At 42.2% G+C, this 25,737-nt stretch overlaps 2 protein-coding genes and 2 long non-coding RNA genes across 9 annotated transcripts; all 4 read right to left on the bottom strand.

The window, feature by feature from the left end:
- Window positions 1–702: 702 nt before the first annotated feature.
- On the bottom strand, window positions 703–3,222 carry LOC134192122 (uncharacterized). 6 transcript variants are annotated; one of them, XR_009971896.1, is made up of 4 exons: window positions 3,043–3,222; window positions 2,654–2,755; window positions 1,054–1,456; window positions 703–992 (listed from the first exon to the last, which is right to left on the bottom strand). It is a non-coding gene; the product is annotated as an uncharacterized LOC134192122 (long non-coding RNA). The 6 variants fall into 6 exon arrangements; XR_009971898.1 differs by having other exon boundaries at window positions 703–1,299; window positions 1,353–1,456; XR_009971900.1 differs by having other exon boundaries at window positions 703–1,299; window positions 1,373–1,456.
- Window positions 3,223–7,236: 4,014 nt separating this feature from the next.
- Window positions 7,237–15,727, bottom strand: LOC134192498 (uncharacterized). The gene is made up of 21 exons (XM_062661237.1): window positions 14,675–15,727; window positions 14,419–14,618; window positions 14,214–14,358; window positions 14,034–14,141; window positions 13,672–13,968; window positions 13,237–13,608; window positions 13,047–13,177; window positions 12,842–12,993; window positions 12,635–12,787; window positions 12,384–12,579; window positions 11,959–12,320; window positions 11,727–11,890; window positions 11,542–11,659; window positions 11,391–11,480; window positions 11,218–11,310; window positions 10,919–11,161; window positions 10,435–10,854; window positions 8,132–10,363; window positions 7,831–8,076; window positions 7,573–7,717; window positions 7,237–7,510 (listed from the first exon to the last, which is right to left on the bottom strand). Exons 1-21 carry the CDS (start codon window positions 15,686–15,688, stop codon window positions 7,261–7,263), a joined length of 7,131 nt encoding a protein of 2,376 aa, XP_062517221.1. The 5' UTR covers window positions 15,689–15,727; the 3' UTR covers window positions 7,237–7,260.
- A 2-nt stretch (window positions 15,728–15,729) lies between these two features.
- Window positions 15,730–16,240, bottom strand: LOC134192577 (uncharacterized). The gene is made up of 3 exons (XR_009971946.1): window positions 16,127–16,240; window positions 15,970–16,071; window positions 15,730–15,916 (listed from the first exon to the last, which is right to left on the bottom strand). It is a non-coding gene; the product is annotated as an uncharacterized LOC134192577 (long non-coding RNA).
- A 7-nt stretch (window positions 16,241–16,247) lies between these two features.
- Window positions 16,248–25,122, bottom strand: LOC134192497 (protein bark beetle-like). Its single transcript, XM_062661236.1, has 9 exons — window positions 25,100–25,122; window positions 24,883–24,926; window positions 23,462–24,826; window positions 18,394–23,400; window positions 17,304–18,251; window positions 17,144–17,235; window positions 16,895–17,086; window positions 16,386–16,398; window positions 16,248–16,330 (listed from the first exon to the last, which is right to left on the bottom strand). The coding sequence occupies exons 1-9, from the start codon at window positions 25,120–25,122 to the stop codon at window positions 16,248–16,250; spliced, it is 7,767 nt and encodes a 2,588-aa protein (XP_062517220.1).
- Between the last annotated feature and the right edge of the window lie 615 nt (window positions 25,123–25,737).

The raw sequence follows: 25,737 nt of genomic DNA, 5'->3' as shown, positions 1-25,737 counted from the left end.
GGCAAGATGCAGTTGGTACCAAGCGCAAGGAGCCTCAGCAATTATAATACCAAAGGGTCAATCCTACACAGACAACTCCTGCGCAGTACAACGCCATTAGTCAATGGTGGAAAACACCCACAAACAAACAAACGTAGAACCTAATTATAGAGAAGCTCATCTTTCTCACAAACACCGCAGATTGGAATAGCAAAGGGAATTGACGGTTTACTTCAAACTTATCTACAGAGAGAGAGAGAAAGTCAGAAGTGCTCTGATCTTCTATTGCCTAGCGTTGACGTTGTATATATATGCGTAATGTATAAAAGCTGCAGGCCATTGTGTGATTCCCCACGCGTTTGCGTCATGTAGGTTACCCGTGAGAGTTCTCACGTGTTTCACAGTGAAAATAGAAATTATGCCTAGTAGACAAGCCATTGTAAGTACAATCGTCACCGTCTAACTGATCACTTCCCAAACTGCAGCAGATGCACATGCACAAGCAATTGCTTGACCTACAGCTACAGCAATATTCGAGCTCTACACAAATATGATGGATCTGCATTTGCTCCTAATGTTCATATGAACAAAAAATCAACAACCACTCAGCTTTAAAGGCCAGTGTGCCTGCATAATGTTTAACGAAAATTCGCTGACTTGAGCCTACATTTACCAATGTATCAAGGTGAAAGCAAATAACCATCAATATATTCTTCTACAAAATCTAAACATGCAATATTGACCCTTCCAGAAGACACTGTAACGTAGTCAGCAAACAGAATGCAACTACTACTGTAATCATCATGATTATAAATCCTCTGCAAAGTCACGATATTAAATTAGCACTTAAAGGTATGCAATCTAGCACTATAACAAGTGGTTTCTTACTTGTACCACTGGATACAAACAATGGCAAGTCACTCTGTACTCTCTGTATTCTCAGTCTCATTTGTTAACATTTAGTAACATTCAATATAACACTAACTCCCAAGTGATCAAACGTTACTCCATTCCTGACAAACAAATCAAACATTTCTGCAAAGTTGAACAAACATCGGTTCAACTAAATTTCACCACAGACCATCGTATTCCATCATCTATTAGATTAACAGCTTCTATTCCTCCTCTTCCATCCAATGCCAAAAACAGATAGTCAATCTGAAGACAAATGCTTTCATTGCCAATTTAAACAACAATTCATTACATACATCAATATCAACATTTACTCGTCTGACTAGTGCTTCCTCGAGGGTACTAAATGTCAATCCAGGATCACGAGCTTTGTCCATATTGTGTAAGAACCAGGAGAATGCACTGGGCCTGTCAAATCACTTACACAATACCCCAAGAATCAAAGTATACAAACCATGCACCTTTATTTGGTTATATGTACCGTGGTTCAGGATAGAGAGACGTCCAAGCATCCTGAAAATCTTTGGTAGAAATGCCTTCAATAGTTTCTAGACCTGCCAAAAACCTGTAATGCAATAAAGAAAAGACTGGTGTGTGTGTGTATGTGTGTGTGTGTGTGTGTGTGTGTGTGTGTGTGTGTGTGTGTGTGTGTGTGTGTGTGTGTGTGTATGTGTGTGTGTGTGTGTGTGTGTGTGTGTGTGTGTGTGTGTGTGTGTGTGTGTGTGTGTGTGTGTGTGTGTGTGCATGTACAAGTGTCTCTTAATTTACTAATTTATATATTTTACTTTTTTTATTTTTATATTGAAATATACCATATATGTTCCATACAGATTTGGAACTGCTATCTAGTTATATATAGATGACAAGTTCTAGAGCTCAATGACTGGTTCTAAAACTGAATGGCAAGTTCCAGAACTGTTCCTTTTTATCGCATGCACAAATCTTAGCTCATTATTTTTGTCATGCTTGGTACAGCTGCTACAGCTTTCAAAACGTATAATCAGAAATGCCATTGCCATGGTGATGGTGCCAATTGTGGCACCAGACTTTAAAATTGTGACACCAGGCCTGGCATGGGAGTCTTGGACTTCATACACTTGGCATATGCATTCATTGATCTAAGAGCACCATATATAGTAGTTTGCTTGACTTTGCCAATTTTTCGAGTTTTGGACTGAGTCAATTTGCTAATATCACTATCGAGATTAAATAACTGGCACCAGAGACCACTTTGGGGCCACAATTTGGCACCAGCCATAACTAGGGCCAGCAACACTATTTGAACTAAACTGTTACAGCTGAGTTGATGGCAGAACAACTTGTTCCAGATGGCCATTGGGCAGAGAATCATTTTCCAAAAATTGAAATAGAAATTTGCTTGCCAAATTCAAATTTTATTTTTGGCTAAAAAATTGATAAAAAATTAAAGTGCTAAATTGAAATTTAAAATTTAAAATGAATGGAAGAGTCGTGGACCTTGATTCTAGAACAAGATGTCTGGTTCTAGAGAACTTGTCAAGTTCTAGAACCGTACAGAACACACACACACACACACACACACACACACACACACACACACACACACACACACACACACACACACACACACACACACACACACACACACATGTGGGACCTATAAAAATATAGAAACATATACTACTAAATATATATATATATATATATATATATATATATATATATATATATATATATACATACATACATACATACATACATACATACATACATACATACATACCAGAAATAATTCTGCTTTCGACTGATGTTCAGCAGTCAGATCATCCACTGGAATCCAAGGCTTTGGATGTGCTTGGATAAACTCCATATGTCTAACACATTCCTAAATGAATATATTCAGATACTAAACAACTAAAAGCATGGCAACGCTATCCTAACTGCAAACCGGTTTCTTGCTTTTCACTTAGAGAATTGATTGGTAAGTGTATGGACTATATTTCATATCTAAAGATGTTTGTAAATTTCTAGACATGTATTTTTCAAGGTTCCATGCACTGCTGTGTGTAGATGAATGCATTCAATTATCTACAAGAGCGCGCGTGCAAATCGAGAGCAAGCACTATTGTCTTGTGTTCAACAGACGCTACACTGGCAATTAATAAAGCTCACCTTCCCCCCTTCTCCAGACAACCTCTCTTGATAATTATGCAGCGAGTGTCGATGTTGTCTAGCTATTTAGCTAGCAGTTTTTCCTTTGTTCTTCCAGTCACGCACAGTACTCTCATAAATGCTTCCAGCATCTCTCTTTTACTCCCCTATTCGGCATATTTGATGACCATCTCTCACCCTACTCTTGGCGCATGCGCGCAATTTACGTGATCGTGTGTTACAGTGTAGATCTTTTACTTTTACGAACCATGCACTTAGTGACTATGCTATGTAAGTTTATGACTTTCACTTCTGTTTAGAGCTTGCAATGGTGAAACTGAACGACTATTAATTCTCACTAGTTATTGATGGAATCATGCAACTCCTCGATTTACTAGAGAGCACCGCCCTGTTATCGGACACCATCAATCAGCGGACAGCCGTGCAAGAATTATACGAAGTAAGACTGAGCTTTGTTGATGCCCACAGTAAGAAGGATTAGTAAAGACTGTGATTCCAGACGCGGGACTTCCAAAGGCTTGAAACGGTTATGCTATCCTACTCTGCGACCCTGTACATCGGACACCACGTGCACCATCATTCATCGGACACGACCTCCCCCATGAAAAACGCAAAGGCAACTTCGCACCTGAGATAGGTTTATTGGTGACTAGCTAACACAACAACACTAGATCACTGTCTCCGTTTGCTACTCTAGATCTCCAGAAGAGGTGGCGCATGCTCATGATCATTGAGTCGTTTTTTCTTTGCAGCAGCAGTCTGCAGGTAATAATATCTCTAATCAATAGAATAATACCAAAAGAACACAAAACCCCGCGAAATACACCGCTTCAGACAAAACTACACTATCAACTACTCTCAAGTCCCGGATCTGGTAGAGTCCCGGATAGGGTCTGTACATCAACACTACCTCTCTCTAGGTGATCTGCCATCATTCCTGAAATCGGGCAGGACGACGTATAATCTATCTTCCACACTTGGTTCTTTTGACCGTATCTCTTGCCTCCACGTTCACATTGACACAAGGTAGGCCATACGATGTCCTTTTTACCCGTCTTCGTTCCCATGACCCATATGCATCCAAGGCGTGACATCCAAGTGGCCATTATGGCATTTTGAAAGCCTCTGTAGTGAGACATATACTTCCTCAACAGTAGGATCACTCACAGGTCTGACAATAGCATTAATATTGGTCTGCGTAGTAGATTGTACTCTGTATGGGCCTCTAAATGCACGATCCAATTTAAATCTTGTTTCCACCTTGAGCATACTAGCAATGTCACCTTTCTGGATAGCAGGGTCTTTTGCTTTCTCGGCATACTGGCACGTTTGGTTATTCTGTGAGCAATTTATCATCTTGTGGTCCACGCTTCGGGCCTTCTTCATTTCCTTCCACAATTCTTGGCATAATCTGTAGCTACCACTGCGGGAATAGTACACGGGTGATAGAATTCCAGGCTTGTGGGAACTCTGGGGTCTCTTTCATACACTAGCGTGAATGTGTCTTCCCAGTAGATGTTTGTGGAGCTGTCCGGTATGCGAAAAGAATAGGACCTAAAACATTTTTAGTAACTCGTCCCAGTCTTTGCCCCTTTTAGAGGCTACCTTGGATAGCACCTGCTTCAACGTTTGATTCAGTCTTTCTACGAGTCCCTTAGTCGGAGGATGTCCACCTGATGTTGGTAATTGTTTAATTTCTAGTATTTGTGCTGTTTCTTGAAATACATCTGAAAGAAACTCTGCTGCACGATCATGAATAATCTTAGCCGGGACACCATGCCTCCATACAAATCAGCTAGGCAACGAGCTATTGTCTGTGCTGTCCTATCAGGCACTGGATACACCTCCGGCCATTTTGACAAATAATCTTGAAACACCTAGGCATAACGATTCCATGACGACTCACATCCATCTGTTTAAAGTCCATACCAATACACTCAATGGCCCAACAACAGGAATGCTTTTCAGTGGTGGGTAAGCTTTTCTTTTTTACCCCTGCACAGGTGCAACTCTCACACTTGCGATACACATCTGCTCTCATGCCAGGCCAGTAGTACATCAAACTAAGTTTTGATAGTAGCTTCTTAGCTGCAAAGTGTCCTGCAAACACTTACTCGTGGTTTTCGTCGAGCAACTGCTGTCCCAGGTGTTGTGGCACAGCCAAACCGCCTCTTCCCTGAAACATCCGGTGCCCCAAAATACAGTACCCCATTAACCAGGTAGTATCCTTTACGTGCTTGACTAAGTACTCTATCCCTATCACGTGGATCAATAGGGAGCTCTTACAATCCAGGGGTTCCCCCAGGAATTAATAACAGCGCGGCATTTTATTAATATTAATTAGCCACTGAGATCTTATCTTAAACAGGAGAAGTAACTTTAATTAATTAATGATTGTCAGACTTATTGGTGTAGCCACTGACATAAATGTCATGATAGTGTGGCAGGAACACATGCCACATGGATAGTCACTTGGTCAAGGTGATATGCATCACTGTCTTTTATCATCAACACAACTGTTAGATCATATAGACTACAGGTCATGTTAGCTGACATTTAACTGAACTTGTACAGCTTACTATGTGAAATTTTATAATTGTTATTCCAGTTGAGTGGTTACACTCTGTAAATCGATCTGTTAGGATACACTAAACAAGAATGATCTAAAGACCTCACACACAGTAAACAGTTACCTCAAATGAGGGTTGACAATAAAAACAAAAGCTACTTGACTGCACAACAGGTAATTATCTGCCCAAATCTACTTGACGGCAGACAAGCACCTAGTTATCTACAGGATTATGTGTACAAGGTTGCGTTGAGGAAATGCCAATTACAAAGCTGTAGGTGTGGTGAGCTGGGACTAATGTCAGGTCAACGCGCAACAGACTTGTAACCCTGTAGATAATTGGATGCTGCTCTGCCATCAAGTAATTGCGCTTTGGGCAGATAAAATTACGTGCTGTGCGGTCAAGTAACTTTTGGCATTCCATAGCAACCATCATTTGAGATACAGTCATCACCATAGCGCCATCACCATAGCGCCATCACCACAGCGCGGCACAGCGCCTTGGCGACGCGCTATAGGGAAACCCCTGCAATCTAGATAGGTTATCAGTTGGTTTATGTCTTCATCGTTCCTCTGTTGTTTCTGTACACTCTCCAGCACTGTATCACTCTTGTGACTTTCACAGATAAAGATCTAGTACTTTACCTTCGCTGGGAAATCGCGATAAAGCATCAGCCACAGTGTTTGCATGATCTGGCGTATACTGCAAACGTAACTTGGGGCAAGAATCGTGAAAGCCTTGAATATCAGCGTGCCGAAAGCCCTCTTGTCTGACTCTCCAAGTGTGTCAGAAAAGCCGAGACAAGTGCGTGATGATCAGTGTATACTGTGACTTGATTTCCCAACAAATAAACTTCAAAATGTTCTATCGCAATGAGTGTCCGGTGAACGTGGTTACCTCCCGGGTATGCAAGGATTCGCACAGTTTTCAATCTCACTCTAAGCAGAGAAGAGGTACAATGCTCTCTTTTGGTGTGCTCAATAACAACTTGGATACCTATATTTATGATGTGGTAGATAGAGACTGCGTTCTAAAACGGATAACTGAGAACTCGCGTCCGGAAAATGACGGTGTTGGAGGAACGGGGCCGCGCTCTAGCTTAAATCGTATGTAGGCATGGATGCAAGAATTAGAGCAGGTTGCAGGTGTGTTCATGCAAGTAGACAAACCTGACTGCGTGTGTGCTATTCGTCATCATGGCTAGGTCTGTTGTTCAATGCAGTGATCGTTCGCGGGCCTACATTTCTTTCTGCTATGCTATTTTGTTGCTTGTATGGAATCAAACGCCTAGCAGTTTGGAATGTGCCAACTTCTGCATGGAGTAGACAGCGAGTGTGTGCGACATCAACCAAACCACGTGCTGTTGATCTCAACCTGTAGAGATCACAAGTGAAGTTCTTGCCCCTAGAATTAAAGACTGCAGAGATGACTCGTGAAAATTTCTCCCGGTATTACCGCGCAAGTTAGGTTGGATTCGAAGCTCCAGACACGAATCGAACGTTTGTAACAATACATGTAGACTATAACAAGACAGCTAACGTTTCTTCAGTGCATGCAATCAAAGAGTTAAGCAGCGTGTCAAACATTCAAAGGCGGGTAGCGATATTCTAGAATAAACAGCGTCTTGTCTAGCCGTATTCGCATTCTGCTACAGCTGGTCCTCCACAACATCCGCAGAACAACGCATCTCTAACAACTCGGGTGACTGAGAGTCATATCTCACTGCGGTGTACTCGTTCTTAGCAATGCTCGTAACCGGTGGTTTTTTAGGTGCGGTAGGTGTCCTCTTACTGTCGTCTACGCTCTCATATTCGATGCCTTCCTGTCGATGTGAATGTTGGTACAACGGATTGGCATAATTTTCGATGACGTTCGTTTCTCGAACAGACCTAGCATTTCTATAATTAGAAAACAAAAGAATAAACATTTCATTATTATGATGTTTGCAGTACGGAATTACTTTAACGAAATTGCCGTTTCGTTGCTATTTCTGCTTCCGTTCTCTGTTCGCCGTGCTCTTACGACAAGAACAAGGATTATGACAATGGCAGTGAACACCACAATACCACCGACGGACCCTCCAATGACAACTGGAAGCGATACACCTGAAACATTAAGCAAGTGTATAAAGTGTGCTGAATCTAAATACATATTAGTAGCATATCATCAACAAAAACGGCGTCGTTCCACTTACTCTCTACAATATACCTTAGCTTACCTGACTCTGAACTTGGTGATTGTAGCGGGCACCGACCAGAGGAGGAACACTGGACGGTAACTTGGACAGAAGCGGTGCTGGATAAAGACGGCTGACCGTCATCATGTGCTACAACCGTCAACAGGTATCGTTCGGATACGCTGGCATCGAGAGACCGACTGAGAATGACGACACCAGAAGAAGTCACACTTATTGGTTGATCGGTGTCTCCCACTACCAAATCATATGTGACCATAGAATTGGAACCTGTAAAACATGTTAGTATACAAAAGTGAGTAGAAAGTATAGAATAAGTTAATACCAGAATCTGCATCGGTTGCCGTCACTGTGACGATGGTCGTGCCAACGGGATCATCAATAGAGATCGTGCCGGTATATTGTTGACTCGCAAATTGTGGACGATTGTCATTGATGTCGTCGAGTGAGACGGTGACGGCGGTCTCGGCCGTGCGCAAGCGCGTCCCCGCTAGAGATGCAATCACGGTAAGATGAATTTCTTTCACGTTCTCGTAGTCGAGCAGAGATGAGTTGGATACTTGAATGTGGCCATTGTCGGTGATGCCGAATGCCTCGACACGTTTCATTGTCGGTGATGACCGTTGATCGGTCAGTCTGTATGATACCGCGCCACTTGACTTGTCATTAACGAGAGCTTCCACGTGTAGTACCAAATTGCCATTTGGTAAATTTTCTGATATTTCCGCACGGTATAATCGGTCCATAAAGAAGGGATGAGAGAAGACGACCGCCTCCACCACAACACGAATTGACGTTTCACTAAACAAACGTGCATCTGCGCTATCAAAAGCTTTAATAACGATTTCATAAAACGGAGTCGTTTGGTAGTTCAGCAATTCTCCTCTCGCTAATGTCAAATCAACACCTCCATTCGATTGACTGACAATAAACACACTACTGGCGTTCTGTTGAGTTTTTGAAGTGACAGTGTATGAAACAGGACCTCCAACGGAGTCTACGTCTGTAGCTGTGAGAGATAAAAGTCTCCTCCCTCCCGCTGCGTCTTCTCGGACATAGACAGTGTAGCGAGAAAAGGAAAATCGAGGTGGATTGTCGTTCACATCTTGAACGTTTATCGACAAAGAAGCGACAGCAAATGCTCCCGGTATCTGGTCAGTCTTAGCAACAACGCTCACGTTGTAGTCTTTAACTTCTTCGTAGTTGAGTGACTTGGAGACCGTTAATATTCCAGTTGTAGTATTGATGTCAATGGGAAGATGATAAGCGTCGAACAATTCATATTTCACATTACTGACGTTGGTCACTAGCTGCAGAGATGGATTCGTTACCACAACGGTTCCCTTAGTCACATCTTCATGCAGCGCAGAAGATACCATTAAATGTCTAAATTGAAACCTCTGCGTGACGACGACGGCTGCAGAGTAGCTGCATGACTTGGGCCGTGTTCCCGAGTCCCGTACGTTTACTTGAAAAAATGCATCATAGTAGACTGAGTTACTTCCAGAAGGCTGAGCAAGAGATGACGTGGCTTCTACATAGACCACACCATTTCTCTCAACGAGTCTGAAAGGAGACACATTATTGAGGAATGTTGATCTAAAATTGGAAATGTAGGAGCTAAGTTGTCCATCACTTCCATTGTCAGGGTCGAAAGCCCGCAGTTCGAATACAATCGTACCCACAGCAACATCATAAGGCAACGAAGTAGCCACACTTGAAGGATTACAAACAGGAGCCGTGTTAGTAGAATGGACGCGAACGTTAATGATGGCTTTATTGTTGCATTGTGGACTTCCTTGATCAGAAGCAACGACAGTCAAACTGTAAGCTTCGGCCGTCAGCATCCCCTCAGTTGTTATCTCACCAGACTGAGAATCGATTGAGAAATCTTTATTCCCAATGAGTGAAAATGTCACATTACCGGCAGAAGTGTCCTTACCGTCCAAGTCAGTTGCTGTCAAATTCACAACAGAAGTACCAGGCAAAGCCAATTCAGACACAACAACCGTATTAGGAAATTCACTAAACGTCGGACAATATTGGTTGGGTGGAAAGACAGAAGCTTTCACTTTTACTGAAGAAGCAAGAGAAGGTACCCCGCTATCCGTTGCAGCTAACGTGAAAACGAGTAATGTTCCTTGCCGGTCACTGACCGACTTGGCTGTCTTGACGTGTCCCGTGTTGCGGTCAACTTTGAAGTAGGAATGATCATTGTTGGAGCTGATGATTGTGTAAGTAAGACGACCGTTCTTTCCCGAGTCTTTGTCTAAAGCTGATTTTGTTAAGACGGGAGTTCCCACTAGAGAATCACTAGCCACTGTAACGACGAAAACAGACTGACTGAATACCGGTGGGTTGATGTTCGGCCCAGCCAAAATGCTACAATCGCTGCCATCATAATGAGCTGCACACAGACACGTATCTGGGCCGATGCAAGTTCCTTGAGTCGAATTGGTACAGTTTCTAACTCCAGAACAGTCAGGCACGTCACACGCTGCACCGCTCCACTTGCTGTCACACGTACATTTGTCCAGTGACACACAACGACCACGACCTTCACAATATCAAAATTTAAATTAGTTACACACAAAGAAAAGCACTCAATATCACTTAGAGCAGACTGACCCGAACAGAATCGATGTCGTTCGCACGAATAACTGCTGCAATCATCTCCCGTATATCCATAATCACACTGACACAGATCCACTTCGATACACTTGCCGTGACCAGAGCAATCATTTCTGCCTGCGCATGACGACTCGCTGCAGTTTCGTCCTTTATAACCTGGAAAACATCTACACACATCCACTCCGTTCTGTGAGACACACAAACCGTTAGAAGAACAATCATTGAGTCGAGGACAGCGGTCAGGAACAGAACAGTCGTCTCGTGTATAACCATTATAGCAACTACAAACTCCAGGAGATGTACAGTCTCCGTTTCCAGAACAATCGTTTAAACTAGTGCAAAGAGGAAGAGCACAACTTCTACCACCCCAACCGACGTCACAGAGACAAACATCAAAACCAACACATGAACCATGACCTATCACATATCACACGGAGATATTTTAGTGTGTCAACAACAAATCAATAGTCAAGTACTTTACCGCTGCAGTATCCGTTCGCTTCACACGAGAAGACGCTACAGTTGCTTCCTGACCATCCAACATCACACTTGCACTTGTCATGATCAACACACACTCCATGATCAGAACATTCATTCACGTTACGACACACAGCTCTCTCGTTGCACGTGATCCCTATAAATCCTGGTGTGCACTCACACACATCTTTGGCCTTGCACAGACCATGTAAAGGACTCGTGCAGTTTTCAACTCCATAGCAAGTTGCTGTAGACAATTCCTGCTTACAACCGGTGATCAATATATCAATTTGTGCTAAATACCTGGAATATCACAGTGAGGTCCGTCCCAACCAAAATGACATTGACAGAAGCCAGACACACACTCACCATTTCTACTACAGTTGGCACATGATCCTACACGTAATACAATCAGTATTGTAAATCAAAAATAGTATTGTACAGTTTAATGTATTATATTGTTTTGTCATAACTACCTGTACTACAGTCATCTCCAAACCATCCGGCCAGACACACACAAGAATCATTGACACAGCGACCCTTGCCAGAACATTGAGTTGGACACCCTGCCAAACAAACCCATTCTTACTGTCGTGGTATAAACTGACAGTGAAAGCCTTTCCTCACCAATCTGGAATGTTTCTTGTTCTGCCAGTGATGTATCATTAGTCACTGCAACATCGAAAACGCACTCGTCAAGCCTCACTCCACTCAGTCCAAGTTGAGAGCACACAGATCGTGCCATCTGCAGAAATACCACAGCAAAACTCAATAACAAAATTAAGTCTCGCCTTCAACATAAACATTCTAACCGTGATGCTAGTAGAATCCAATTGCAAGTCATTGATATTATAAGCAGGAACAAAGTTGGGATCAGTGTACGTAATGTCCAATTTGTCATCCTTGTGGAAGTTGGAGTGATTCCATGACCACGTGCCATTTAAACCAGAACCACTGAACGTTGTATTGATTCGCCCTAACAATACAAACCCAGTCTGTTAGATTCTTGATGTGTCACAGTCTATCATATTGATAATAACTAACATGATTTGGCAAAGTCAAGTATATTTGTTCTATTATATAAATCTCCGTTGTATCCCACCAGATCATTGCTCATTTCTCCGTCCATATATCCGCACAAACCTTCAGTAGAGCGTTTGAACGAGGCAGTTGGTGAGAACAGTATGTTGATGAATTGACGCTGCATGCCATGACTGTAACGCACGTCAATGGTCACAGAGACACCACTGGCATACTGAAACGCAATCAGCGCTACACTACTGCCACTATTGTCATTGCTGCTTTCCATGCTACCATTGCTGAACAGAACGGCTTCAACGTGCACTTGCTCATTATCCAAATCCAACATCAAGCCATTAGTCAAAACAACCAAACCACCATTGATTCTACAAATATTAAACAAGAACAATCAATAAACTGTATCCGCAACTAACATTATTCAACTTAACCTAAGCAATGGTAGATCAGTAGAACTTGCTTGAGTAGGAGTTGTAATAGTGACTACACTAAAACCTGCTTTCACAGCTACAGCTCCGATGAGAGAGGCACGTTGATACTTAAAGAATCGTGTCGACATGCCAAAGTCGTTACGTTTGCTCTTGCAATACCAAAACTCTCCAATATCAAAGAAGTCGTAACTAATACCTACAATACATTAAATATTAGAAACTAGAACATGTACGGTTGTTCACAATCATACCGTCTAGTGTTTGTAAATGAGGATCTCCACCACCTGGTCGAGGGCGGGCTATGTGACATCCAGATCCTATCCACTGCTCATCACAAACACAATACGGGTGCCTGTCTGCACTGTCTCCAAATGGAATTGTACAATGGCCGTTATCAGAGCAAACTAACAAAACAAGTAAATATAAACACAAAGTTCATGATAAGTAGAGATACTCACATGGCCAAGGACTACAGTCTGGTACATCGCAGAATGGTCCCTTCCAGCCATCAGCACAAACGGGTGGTAATCCTCCGCGTCCTTGCTTTGACTGACAACTACACACACAATCTTGCCAAACTGGTTTCAAACCTTCTGCACAAGTTGGACAGCTAAAACCAAAACATTAATGACAAGGTAGAGTATAATTGAGAAACAAAATTACATGTCATTGAGACAGTTGCATCCGCTCGGTCCCAAAGTCGAATCTTCACAGTTGCTGCACTTACAAGAGCAATCACAGCGCCCATCTGGTCTAATGACACTGGTGCTACCATCATCGCAGATGCAGCCACACTAGTTGACATCATGAATATTCAGTCAAATGACCAATTTAGTAAATGTGATACAGTTACCTGGCAAGAGCCGTTTATGCTCAAATCAGCGAATACAAAGTCTGAGCAACGACATTTACAGCCAATCGTCCCCGTTATATCCTTGACTTCTGTTGTACCGGAAGGACAAGGTTGGACACATGAGCAAGATGGAGTACCGGCACATGCGCAAGCTTGACACAAGTTGACAGTGCTATAGCTTTGACAAGGGGCATTCCCAGGGCAATTGCAAGCACAAGATGACAACTGTTGTAAACACAAGCCCGTAACGACGTCTACGAGTTCTGCTGACTTCCAAGGTTGAAGAGACTTAGAAGACTTGAGATAGCGCAAGTCTAGAGTGCTCAATGCACCCACCTCTTCAATCCCTGCCAGGATATCTACGCCCAGTTTCTACAGAAGTGCCATACTAAAGTAAATCAAAACGCCCTGATCAATACCAAATCATCAGCTCACTTGATCAAGTTCACAGCCATCCGTGCATTCACTTGCTTTCCATCGACCCACCAGTTTTGGCTGAAAGTCTGCACTGAATGAAGATGATACAGAAGAGGCAATGAAACTCGATCCAATTTTACTCGCGATGAAAACAGGAACGTTAGTATCAACGTAGTCAGGCAGTGTATAGGTAAGTGGCCATTCTATTCCAAGAGAAGGAACTAATGCTGCCGTAAATGAAGCAGATCGACCTGTAGCTTGGCTGCTAGAGGTAAATGTTCCTGAAGGCAGCTCTTGATGAGCTTTCATATTTACCTAATATTAACCAACCTATTGAATAGGACACGCCAAATACATTAACTTCAAATTGGAAGACTCACCGTTTTGTCGTATTCATACCCAATGTTTGTACGCCACTGTATGCCCACCTGCAATATCCCGGTGGATTCATATTCCTGAGTGAATGCAAATTGAGCAGAACTAGCCAGCTACAAGACAGGGATATTGATATTTGTTATACGTAGGCCATCAGCAAGCAAAATGCAAGATCAAATTCTTACTGCATAATCAATAGCAAATGAAAAGTTGGCAGAGAATAGAAGACGACCGGGAATGCAGATGGGACCCACGTCTATACAGAATGATGACGACTGGTGCCAAGCAGGAGTCGCCTCTATTCCTACCGGCCCAACAAAGTTACTTGAACTAAACACAAATGATTGTTTACAATAGCTGCATACTGTGAGACTGATATGTACAAGTTACCCTGTTGAGTCAACATTGACTTTTGTCTTGGTGCCCAGCACTGCCTCACCGCTAAACTGAAAACCAATCTTAGACAGGAAAGGACTAGTGTGATTGCTTCTCAGAGTCATCACAAGGTCGGGGGCATAAGCAACTTTTAGCTCAGCTTGCAAATCGCCTACAGTAGAAATCTGTAAAATATACAAATTGTCTATTGAATGCTACTGTGGAAAATACGTGGCATACATACTTGAGATTGGATGATTTGATGAAGAACAAATGGTGTTGTTCCTGTTCTGTTGCACCAAGTCTTTGCAATTGTCCCTTCTGTGTCAGAGTCAAATTCATCAATTGGGCCGATGTCAAGACCATCAACATTAACAAGACCTGCTCCAATCACAACAGGTCCCAACCCTCCACCAATAACAACACCAAGATCCTCGTCTGGTCGACATGCAGGTCTTCCGATACCGCTTGTTGGATCCAGTTCAATGTATGTCAGAGTAGTGTCTGCAGAGTCAAAGTAGCTCTTAACATAACCAGCCAATGGACCACTTGGACGGCCAACCACAGCATCACCAACAGAAATGTCTAAACTAGAAGGTAAATAGTCTTTGTAGATCAACAAACCCAACGTTCCATCACCACCAAGTCCAGTTATTGATGGAGTGACAGATGTAGAAGAAGAGCCAGTAGTTGTGATGTCAAACTTGACTTGTACAGGAGCTCTTGATTGAGTGCAATCAGCTAGAGTTGTGTGAACTAATGTATGACCACCCGATGAGGTTACAGACTGCACAATTTCTATAAATCCTGAGCTCTGTATACTTACAATCCCTTCACCATTGTCAAGTGCAAGAGTAGCAGCCGATTGTTTGGGTAACACAATCATGTATGTTCCACTGCTATAGTCTCCAACACATTTGTAGATTGCAACATTTGTTGGAACAACATATGTAATTGGTGCGCCTTCAAGAGAAGGAGTGTTGGCACCAATGATGTTCTGTAGAGCATCCGGTTCAGGAAGATGCTCTATGGCTGACTTATGAATGAGACTTGTTAGTTGTACTTGTTCAGTAAAGTCAGCATACTTGATGACGTCTTCCAATGATGCAGGAATAGTCTTGATAATTTGGTAAGTACCAATAGACGACACAGCAATAACCTTGTCTAAAATTCCTCCACTTTGAGAGCTCGCCAGAATGCGTCCAGGGACCAATTGTATTGGTGGTTTGGTGAAAAACAGAGCTTCGTTTGTATCACTACCTGTTGCAGTCATTTTTGCCAGCATTCTGAAAATCACTTGATTTGGCTGAACAACTCTGATATCTGAAAAGAGGTCAACGGAAGAGCGTCGGTCAATGTGAGGTTTACCAGCATGACGTTTCACTGGCTGAAAATTATTAGATGACGGAAATGGAAGGTGACTGGGGATTTTGGGACCGTGTGAACCTTGGCCATAGTCAGGTGTAACTCGACCATACGGGCAGCGATCTTCATCCCAGCTGCGACATGCACTCTAAATTAATAACAATACACTAACCATTATAGCAATACTACAAGTCATCTTACAGCATTTTGATGATAACAGTTTTCAATGTCATGACAATGTTGGCAAGTTTCATTGCTGCTCGTTGGTACAGAGGAATCACATGAAGCATCACAGCCAATATTCTGTAAACATCAACTACATCACAACCTCTCTCAAACACAAACACTGAATTCTCACTCTGATTCTAGGTGAACACTGAGTGCTGCTGACAGGAGAATAACATGCGTAATAAAACCAACTGGCACAAAGCTCCTTGTCAGGCTTATCAGACAGACCAGGAATGCACTCTTGCCGTTCATCACACCATCCACAGCCAGGCCGACGACTGCAGGCATGACAAGTTGTGTACAAGCTGCAGTAAGTAGTCGTACAAGCCCGACCCTAAACGTTTAAGAAGTTATGCTTGACCATTACACAAGAACACAACAACACTTACTCTCCATCCAACCCTGCAACGGCACTGATTGGGTCCAACACAATAACCATATCCCGAGCAGCTGTTCACATCATTACAGTGAAATTCACTACAGTCATCACCACTCCAGCCTCGATTGCACAAACAACTCAGAGTCTGTCTGTCACACGATCCATGCAGTGAGCAACCATTTGGACAATCACCTATGCAGTAAACAACCATTAGTTAATTTTGTCTGTCTCTACCAATTCTCTGTCAGGTTTCGTCTGTTACATGTGGTTCTTCTTTTATCCATATACTCAGTACATTGCAACAATACAATTTAACAAAATAAGTTGGCAAAGGAAAGAAGTCAAACAGGCAAACACAGTCCATCAAGTCCAAATACCACAAGTATTTCCTATAAATAAATCAACAAATACTCATCACTCACTTGATGCCTCTTGCTTGCAAATAAAAGGAAAAGGCAAAGAACAGTCAAAAGATTGCCAACCAGTGGTATCCAGTTTTAGACATTGTCCAGTAGTTACCCCCATTCCACCATCAGCCCATGAAGAGTAGTAAACTGGACTGAAATCTGTCCATTGCCAGGTGTCATTTGCTGCACGAAAGAGCCCCAACCAGACACCCGGGCTGGTCAGACCAAATGGTATTGGTGAGACACTTTGCAAAAATCCATCTACAGAACTAGAATGGGTGCTAGCCAACTGAGAACTGAGATCCTGCAATACAAAGATAAACTACCCCAACGTAATCTAGTTAAACTGAAGGATTATCACCTGGCAAAAAGTATTAGCCAAGTGCCAACTCCGAGCACCACCCACATACAAGTAGCAGTTGGAAATATACTTAACCCAGCCGAATGGACAAGCTGCAAGACAAAAATGACATGACGTGTCACATCAGTTTTTAATCTCCAGCCTCAGTAAAACTTGATACCTGATTGAGCCACCCAGGAACTGTCAATTGGCTTAATATCTACGATTGCTGAGCTTGACAGATCATTCTTATCTCGAACTCTTGCTTCAGCTTGTGTCAAGTCTGATGTGCCCCACCAGTTATTTCTAGCATCATGATGACCTTGTTCTCTATCCGTTCCAGACACAAACTCGTACAGATTGGATGGATTGCTAAACAAATTTTGCATGTACTGAGGACCGACTCCATCAGCATACACGCTCCACCGATAGTTTGGCTTTTGTCCAATGTTGAGGTATAGAGTATTGTCTACACATTGCTGTCCACCAACAGACGACCGTGAACCCACAATCCATCTTATAACGTGACGACTGGTATCATTGAAGAAAATATTCCTGACCACATTGGCAGCGATGTTATCTATTGACAGTGTGTCGTATTGAATTCCAGCTGAATTATGACTGATTCTGTTGCCAACTATGTACACTAAAGGACCAGACGTACCGTTACTTCCAGATAAACTGACTGTAGGACCTGCCGTGTTCCATTCAATGTCGTTATCAAACAGATAGACATTGCTCTTATGGACATCAGAGTCGAGCTTCAAACTCACTGCTCCTCCTTTGTTTTTCCAAAATGCATTGTTCTGTATGATGACATTTGATCGATCAATATGCATTGCAATACCAGCAGACCGAGAGCCATACGTGGCAGTGGTAAACTGTCCGTTTTGTGAGATGAAATTTCGTTGGATATCAAACGTATGCACATTAGAACCATAGTTGGGAATTCCCTTGCATGTTGTATTGACATCAATGCCGTTCCACTTGTTATTGGTCACAATGGAATTCAGAAGTGTTACGTCAAATCGTTCATAACTGCTCAAGCTAGAGTTTATGGCCAATCCGGACAGTGAGTTGTCAGTCAAAGACAAACCCGTGAAGTAATGAGACGTAAAGTTTGACAAACCTAATCAGCAATACTAGTTGCAAAAGTTAAACTCAAAGACCAACTACAGCATGGCAACCAGAAGGAAATGAGTAAATCAAGAATTTATATAAGAAAAAAGAAACACAAACAAATGACTACAACATGCAATTTACTCACTTACCTGTGTGATGGCGCTGTATGTATGCTAGAAAGAAGTTTTCATCAAGCTCATAGTTATAGTCGTATAAGTATGCTGACACTAGCACCCTCACAGATGATCCTACTGATGCAGTGTAATGAAGAGGAAAGTTAGATGGAACGGCCCTCCTTCTGTATACATCTTTGCCATCCACAGTCACATATGAACTTGTTTCTCTAAATTTGATAGCCAGTATGTGTACAGATACAACATGCTGTGCATCAGATTGAATAGATGCAGTACACGTGCGATATCCTCCATTTCTCTGTATAGGATCAGCATTGAATCTCAGATAAAAAGGCATTGAAGTTGATAATGGAATGTTGTTATATGAGCAAATGTCAACAATATGACTTGATGGTACAGGTATGTTCCACAATCTCTGTAGTAGGCTATCTACTGACAGTGACAACCCGTGATTAGAGTTCTCTTTGCTTGTTAGTCCTCTTACTGAGCTAGCAGGCATATTGACCAGTCGAACACCACTACCATCATTTCTTGAAATGTGACAATTAGACAGTTGGACTGATGGTGAGTTTGTCACTGTTACTCCAGTCCATGAGCTGTCAGTTACATGTACTTTAGAAAAATAAACTTCCCTTCCCACTATATGAATAGCAGGAGTTTGCTCTCTGTTGGCTATTCCTGCTCTTTCAATTAATACGTTCCTCATAGTCGATATCTCCTGATCACTGCCTGCAAATCGCAATCCAGTCCAATGCAATAAAGGCAAATCTCTGCTTGCAGAAGTGAGCCCTGTGTCGCTACACCTTGCCACTAGCTGTCCATATGGGCAGTCAGACTGTTGTAAGACATAGTTTGTGCATTGTCTCAAAGAAGCTTCATTTCCCCTACAAAGTACATGTCCCAACCAGGCTGGATTACTAGACAATCCAAATGATGGATCTGAGAAGGGAAATCGATAGTTTGCATAATGTCCAAGTTCACGGCAGACAACTTGAGTATTGTAGTAGTCATGATTAGTCCGATAATACCTTCCATTAGGGTTCTGAACAACACATATGGGACCCCAGATTCCATTGTAAAACAGTTCCACTCTGCCCTCAAGCAACGTCAGTCCACCTACTATTCGAATGCTCAGACCAAAAAAGCTGTCATCTGTCATTCTAATAGACTCAGCATCAGTTCCATTGGCTACCAATTGTCCCTCTACCAGGATGCCAGTATTATGACTAAACCGCAGTTCAACTCCTGCCTCAATGGTAAGCTTCCTCCCAGGTAACACAGATATATCTCCAGTTACAACATATGGGCTATAAGATAAAGGTATAACTGTGTCTGCCAACACTCGTCCTCTAATAATACTATTAGGACGGACAATGTCAGTAGTACGAGAAATAGTTGAGGAGACTGGAAGCCCAACTGCAGATGTTAAATATGGAAAGAAATCTGCTGATGCCAAGCGAGAACAGTAGCCAAAGTCATGAATTCGATCCCGAATTCTATTTTCATCTACAGTACCCCAGTAGTTGTAGCTAACGTCTATCGTGTGATCAGTAGAACTTTGTACAGGAAGCTCAACTCCTAACTCAAACAGAGACTCGGGATTATCAAACACATTATCTCTCATCAAAACTTTATCTGACATTCCAACTACCAAAACGGCAGACCGATTATCCAATGGTATTGTATCTGTTTCGTTGATGTAGTTATTTGACAATTCATTACTGCTGAAAATGACAGGAAATGAAGTGAAGTTGAGCAACGCTAGTCTCACTACATACTTGCCACCGTTCCATTTGAAAGTGTTACCTGTTACATTCAGTGCTTCAACTCTTCCCTCCACCAAAACAGATCCTCCAGTTCGGCTTGCATGATGATGAAACTGATTAGCAGTAATCAACCCATACCAGTCGCCTCGTCTGTCTAGTCTCAATGCTGTGCCATTATTGGCATTAAACACATTTTCAGTAAAATTCAATGCATAATGCAAACCTCTCTGATTGTATGAGTAAGCCAGCAAGCCATCATTGTTGTATTCAAATAAATTATTTGAAACTTCCCATGGACACTTATTCTGTGTATTAGAAGAGCTCCTTCCATCTGCATTGATATACAATCCCTCTCTGTTTGAACCTACTATTACATTTCCTACAACTTGAACGCCACATCTGTCATGATAGTAATAGTATGGACGTATAAACATCCCCTGAGAGTTGTTTGTAAGTCGATTATCTATGAACTTCATTGGCTTTCGACCATACGAATGATAAATTCCAGTGCTTCTTGAATTGATCACATGACATTTAGAAACAGTCAACAAGCCATATTGTGATGACACATAAATACCATGTTGAGTAGAGTCAACAATGGTAACGTTGTGTATCAAAGTGTCATCATAGAGTGAGCCAATGTAAACACCATATCTACTAGAGGTTACAGCACTGTTCACAATGTGGACAAACGGTTCTACAGGAGCAGACGAGAGAGCTTCTACGTGTAAACTAAACCCAGGAGCACCAGTCTTTCCTCCAGTTCTGACTTCTACAAAAATAACATTTCCAGAAGAAAGATATGGATCATTCAGTGATGAACGGTAGCCACTAAATGACAGCCATGAAGGGCTAGAAGATAATGGTCCATTTCTCAAAGTGAGACGATCATCATTATATAGTCTCAAGGTCACCAATCGAACAGAAAGAATTGTGTTAGGAGGACCATATAAAACAACACTACAAGTGATTCCAGGTAAATGTTCATCTTGAGACATGCCAATATAAGCTCCATTTTCAGGATCTATGGATATGTTGTGTACATCTGAGCAAATAGACTGAAAGTCTGTGTTGCCATTGAGGGATGAACTGTAACGATATACTCGAATGCCATAGCCAGTCACATTATGAACTGTTATTGCATCAATGGTCAAGTTTTTCCCACTTGGTCTTCTCACAGATACACCATCTCCCCTGCTGTTCACAACTGTCAAACCAGTAATTCTAGCCTCTTCATGCAAATAGCTAACTTCCATTCCTGTAGAAGCACAATCTCTTATTGTTACACCAATTGTCTCTGGAGGTCTAAAGTATGCTTGTATAGCAGGAACAGTCTTGTAGGTCCACTGACCGGCACCAATGATCTCAGTATACCTCAGTCGTGACATGGGAACTTGATGTACACCATTAGCTAAAGGAACAGAACTAGTAGGAGCAAATCGAATTCCTGACCAATGGTATCCTGAAGATTGTTGGTATGAATTTGATCTGTAACAAGAGGGATAAGCAACACGAAGGCAGTCTGACTGTGCTGAATAGAAGCTTCTATTAAACGTACAGTCACTGACCACAGAAGCATTGTGAGGACACCAGAAGTTGAGTACAACAGATTTGCCCAAAGTGGGATACCAGTGAGTGGTGCTCAAGTAACCACTGTCATAACCAAGTTGCATACAAACAACCTTAGCTAATGCAGACATAGACGTGTAGTCAGGACGTTGTTCAGAGTTCAGACATACCGAGTACCACGTGTCTTCAATGTTCAACTCTAGAATCCCATAAGCTCTTGTGCTATAATATCTTCCATCTCTGAACCGTACAATTAACAATCCATTATTGTGAAAACTTGAGCTTTGAAAGCGAGTGAATATAACCGGTTGATTGGGTAAGCCTTTAGTCAACAGTTGACCTTCAACCAGCATTCCCACATTTGGTTGAAATCTCAACTCAGTGCCCGCCTCAATAGTCAATACAGCAGCTGGCAATACAGTAACATCACGTGTAACAATATACGGGCCACGGAAGGCCACAAGAGTTATATTTTCTGCCAACTGTCCTCCTATTTCATTGTTAGCATTAATAAATGAAGTGTTCATCTTCGGATGAGTAGAATTTGCTACATCAGAAAGTGAAGAAGAAAGTAAGAATGGAAAATATCTGGCAACAGCCAAATTGTTTCTGTCATCAAAGTCAAATATTCGCTCTTGAATTTTCACTTCATCAGCTGTACCCCACCAGTTTAGTGTAATATTGATTTGATCCAAAGATGAAATGCTTTCAGCTTGCAGTGCTAGGTCAAACGTAGCATTTGGGTTATGAAATCTGTTGTGGTAAGCAGTCACAAACATGGTACCCACAATATCAAGAACAGCATGTGGAGTTGACTTTCGAGTGTTTGACACTGTAGATTGCAAAACAGAGCTATCTGATATGTTGTTATTTCTGAATACCACCACAGAACCCAGTTGATAAGAGGAACTAAATGATGTCGAAGTCTGCAGTTTGACGACATACTCTCCTGAATTACGTAAGAACTGGTTTCCATCAATGATGTCCACCCATAGTGGATAATTGGGATTGTAGAATTGAGGTGAAACATACATTGCTCCAGAACAACAACCACCATTATTGTCGATGAAAGTATTCCTTAGTATGTTGCTGGTCACATGACGGCTGCCATGTCCATAATACAGACCACCCATATTCCTTTCAAACAAGTTGTCAGAAATTTGAACTCGTTTACTTGCAGTTGTGTACCAGTCGTACGCATAAACATATAAGCCTTGATTAGTGACAGTATCTGCAAATGTAGAACGAGTGATTTCTAAGTTTTGGTTAGAAAGCAGAGGCCAATTGTAGATGTATGGTTGTGACCACCTAACATACACTCCAATGTAGCGATTTCGCCTGAACTGTGAGTTGTTTATTGAGATATTAGCTTGGCTGTCTGTCCTTGCATTCACTCCATAATTGTATCCCTCAATATGCACTTCAGACAAATCTAACAAACTCAGATAAACACCATTAAGGTCCACACCAGAACCTGCTGCTGTGCCATTGATTACTCTTGTAGTTGATACTACCACATCACTAGCAGATCCACTTAACTGAATGCCACTGCTTCTTGCGGCCAACACACGACACCTGGTAATGTGTACAATTCCCAGAGATCCTGCCAAGCGAATTCCTGACGACAAGCTGTTTAAACCATCAACTCTACCGACAAAACTGTTGTCGATAGAGACTAGACGATCACCTAACACGCAGACAAATTGCACATGAAACAAATACAGTCAGATACAAAACTAGTGTCTTACTCAGTTTGTATGGTGCTATATAGGCAAAAATATCTCCTGTTGTAACGTAGCTGTAATCCGTGTCAATAAAGAATAGCAACTGATGAGAAGTAAGAGATAAGCTTCCAGACGGAATAGCAGAGCGATACCACCAATACAACACTTGCTGTCCAGTTACACCATCAATTATTCTGATACTGTTTCTGTTTAATTTCAAACGTTGGAAAAAAATTGAGAGTCCATAACCAGGCATTGTTTCAAAACCTCTAATGTAATAGTTTGTTCGAGCACTAGCTTCAGTGAAATTGACGTAAAAGCCATCGGTCCCAACACTGAATGATTGAACATTGCTTGATGCAGAGCCTTTATAATCCAAAGAATAACTTTGAACCATAGCAACATCAGGGAGATCAAGATTTAGAGGTATCCTAGTGACATCAATACCACTGCCACCACGGACAGTTACCTGGCAACTAATGCATGCAAACTGCCAAGAACACGATCCAGTAATGCCACTACTTGTGCTGTTTTTAATCGATAAACCAACAAATTTGACATTTCCGTGAACTGCATTCAAATGAACTCCGACCTGTCTGTTATGCATAATAGTCACATTGGTGACTGATGGACTGGCAGTCATGATGGTGATCGCCGGCACTTGAAGGTCTGGTTGGGATCGTCTGATAGTATCAATAGCCACACCAGCATTCATGATCTCAACATTCTCAAGTACGCTATTACTGTGGTACTTCCATGCGCTACGTTCAACTGTTCCGGTCACACTTTCGTTGGCAAACACAATGCCACCCCAGAATCCAACACTACCTGCTCCACAAACGACGCCCACGTCTTCCGAGTGTTTGCATTTACTGCTGTTCCATTGGTCGGCACGACAGTCTAGCAACGAATTCTCCACACCATCACAATTCACATTGTTTAATTCAAAAACGCCAGACCCTGAACCAAAGCGTCGTGTGGACGCTTCGATTGGATTTCCAAATCCAAGTTGTCTACAAACAACCTTTGCATTGTCTGTGTTCCAATAATCATCACATACTGTCCCCCAGTTCTGACCATTTAGCACCTCAACACGACCTTCTCTCAAATTCTTACCTCCCACCAGACGTATGAGTCCTGTGTCGGTACCAATTGTAGCATTATGGTACATAACAATAGGAGCTTCCTTTGATCCTTTAGCAATGAGTGTGCCATTGACGATCAGACGAACTCTTGCCTGGAAATTGAGGACTACACCAGCCTCTATTGTTACTGTGGCTCCCTTACTCACTACAAGATCTTTGGTGACAGCGTATGATCCATTGATTTGCGTTAGAGTGTAACTCGAAGAGTATGTCCCACCGATATTCGTCTCAGTTCCACTGCACACTATTTGTAGCACTTTACCATATCATAATCGTCTAAAACGTAGCTAAGTTTGTTACCTTGACAGAGTACCGAGACTGCTGCAACCCAAACCAGTCGTAGCCTGATCAAAACAAATGTTGAGTCAAATGAGAACGTGCTCACGTGCAGCTACTCAAGTCGCAAAACACACAACAATTTTAGTCTAAACTAATGTGGACTCGACAAGTTGGCCTGAAAGTTCATTAATTTGTAACTTGCATTGTAAAATGGTATCATTTAGACAAGTCAAATCACCTTGAAGACTGTTGGTTTGCCATTGCGAATGCTCTACAGCTGCAGCAAACCTGTGAACCTTTGACTAGAGCTGGAGATCACTCCTATTGTTACTCACACTGGCAACGCTAACTCTGGCAGAGTAGAAGGTCACACTTGGACTTTGCTAGTTTACGCAATATGAAGTTGAAACCGATCGCAAGGAGCCTCGGCAATTTAATACCAAAGGGTCAATCCTACACAGACAACTCCTGCGCAGAACACGTCATGAGTCAATGGTGGAAAACACCCACCACCAAACAAACGTAGAGCCTAACTAGAGAGAATCTCATCTTTCTCACAAACACCGCAGATTGGAATACTAAGCAAAGGGAATTGATAGTTCACGTCAGAGTTATCTACAGAGAGAGTCAGAAGTGCTCTGATCTTCTATTGCCTAGCGTAACGTTGTAATGTATGAAAGGCTGCAGGCCATTGTGTGATATTCCCCCACGAGGCTGCGTCATGTTTTAGTTACCCGTGAGAATTTTCGCGTGTGTCACACTGAAAATAGAAATTATGCCTAGTAGACAGGTAATTGTAAGTACATCTTGTATGCAGAACGTCTGTACTGTAAGTACAATCAGCACCGTCTAACTGATCACTTCCCAAACTGCAGC

Source organism: Corticium candelabrum, chromosome 16 (genome assembly GCF_963422355.1).
Source record: "Corticium candelabrum chromosome 16, ooCorCand1.1, whole genome shotgun sequence".
Taxonomy (NCBI): Eukaryota; Metazoa; Porifera; class Homoscleromorpha; order Homosclerophorida; family Plakinidae; genus Corticium; species Corticium candelabrum.
Note: the sequence above shows the minus strand (reverse complement) of the source record. Positions and strands in the feature narration are given on the sequence as shown.

Excerpts from the sequence above, each read along its gene's own strand:
- LOC134192498 (XM_062661237.1), bottom strand. The coding sequence starts at position 15,688 with ATGCTGGCAAAAATGACTGCAACAGGTAGTGATACAAACGAAGCTCTG. Across the intron at positions 12,580-12,634 it reads TCATTTACAAACACTAGACG|GTATTAGTTACGACTTCTTT; the intron begins GTATGATTGTGA and ends AATGTATTGTAG. Across the intron at positions 10,364-10,434 it reads ACGACATCGATTCTGTTCGG|GTCGTGGTCGTTGTGTGTCA; the intron begins GTCAGTCTGCTC and ends GATATTGTGAAG.
- LOC134192497 (XM_062661236.1), bottom strand. The coding sequence starts at position 25,122 with ATGGCAAACCAACAGTCTTCAAG. Across the intron at positions 23,401-23,461 it reads TATAGCACCATACAAACTGA|GTGATCGTCTAGTCTCTATC; the intron begins GTAAGACACTAG and ends TCTGCGTGTTAG. Across the intron at positions 17,236-17,303 it reads TTCCTGGGTGGCTCAATCAG|CTTGTCCATTCGGCTGGGTT; the intron begins GTATCAAGTTTT and ends TTTGTCTTGCAG.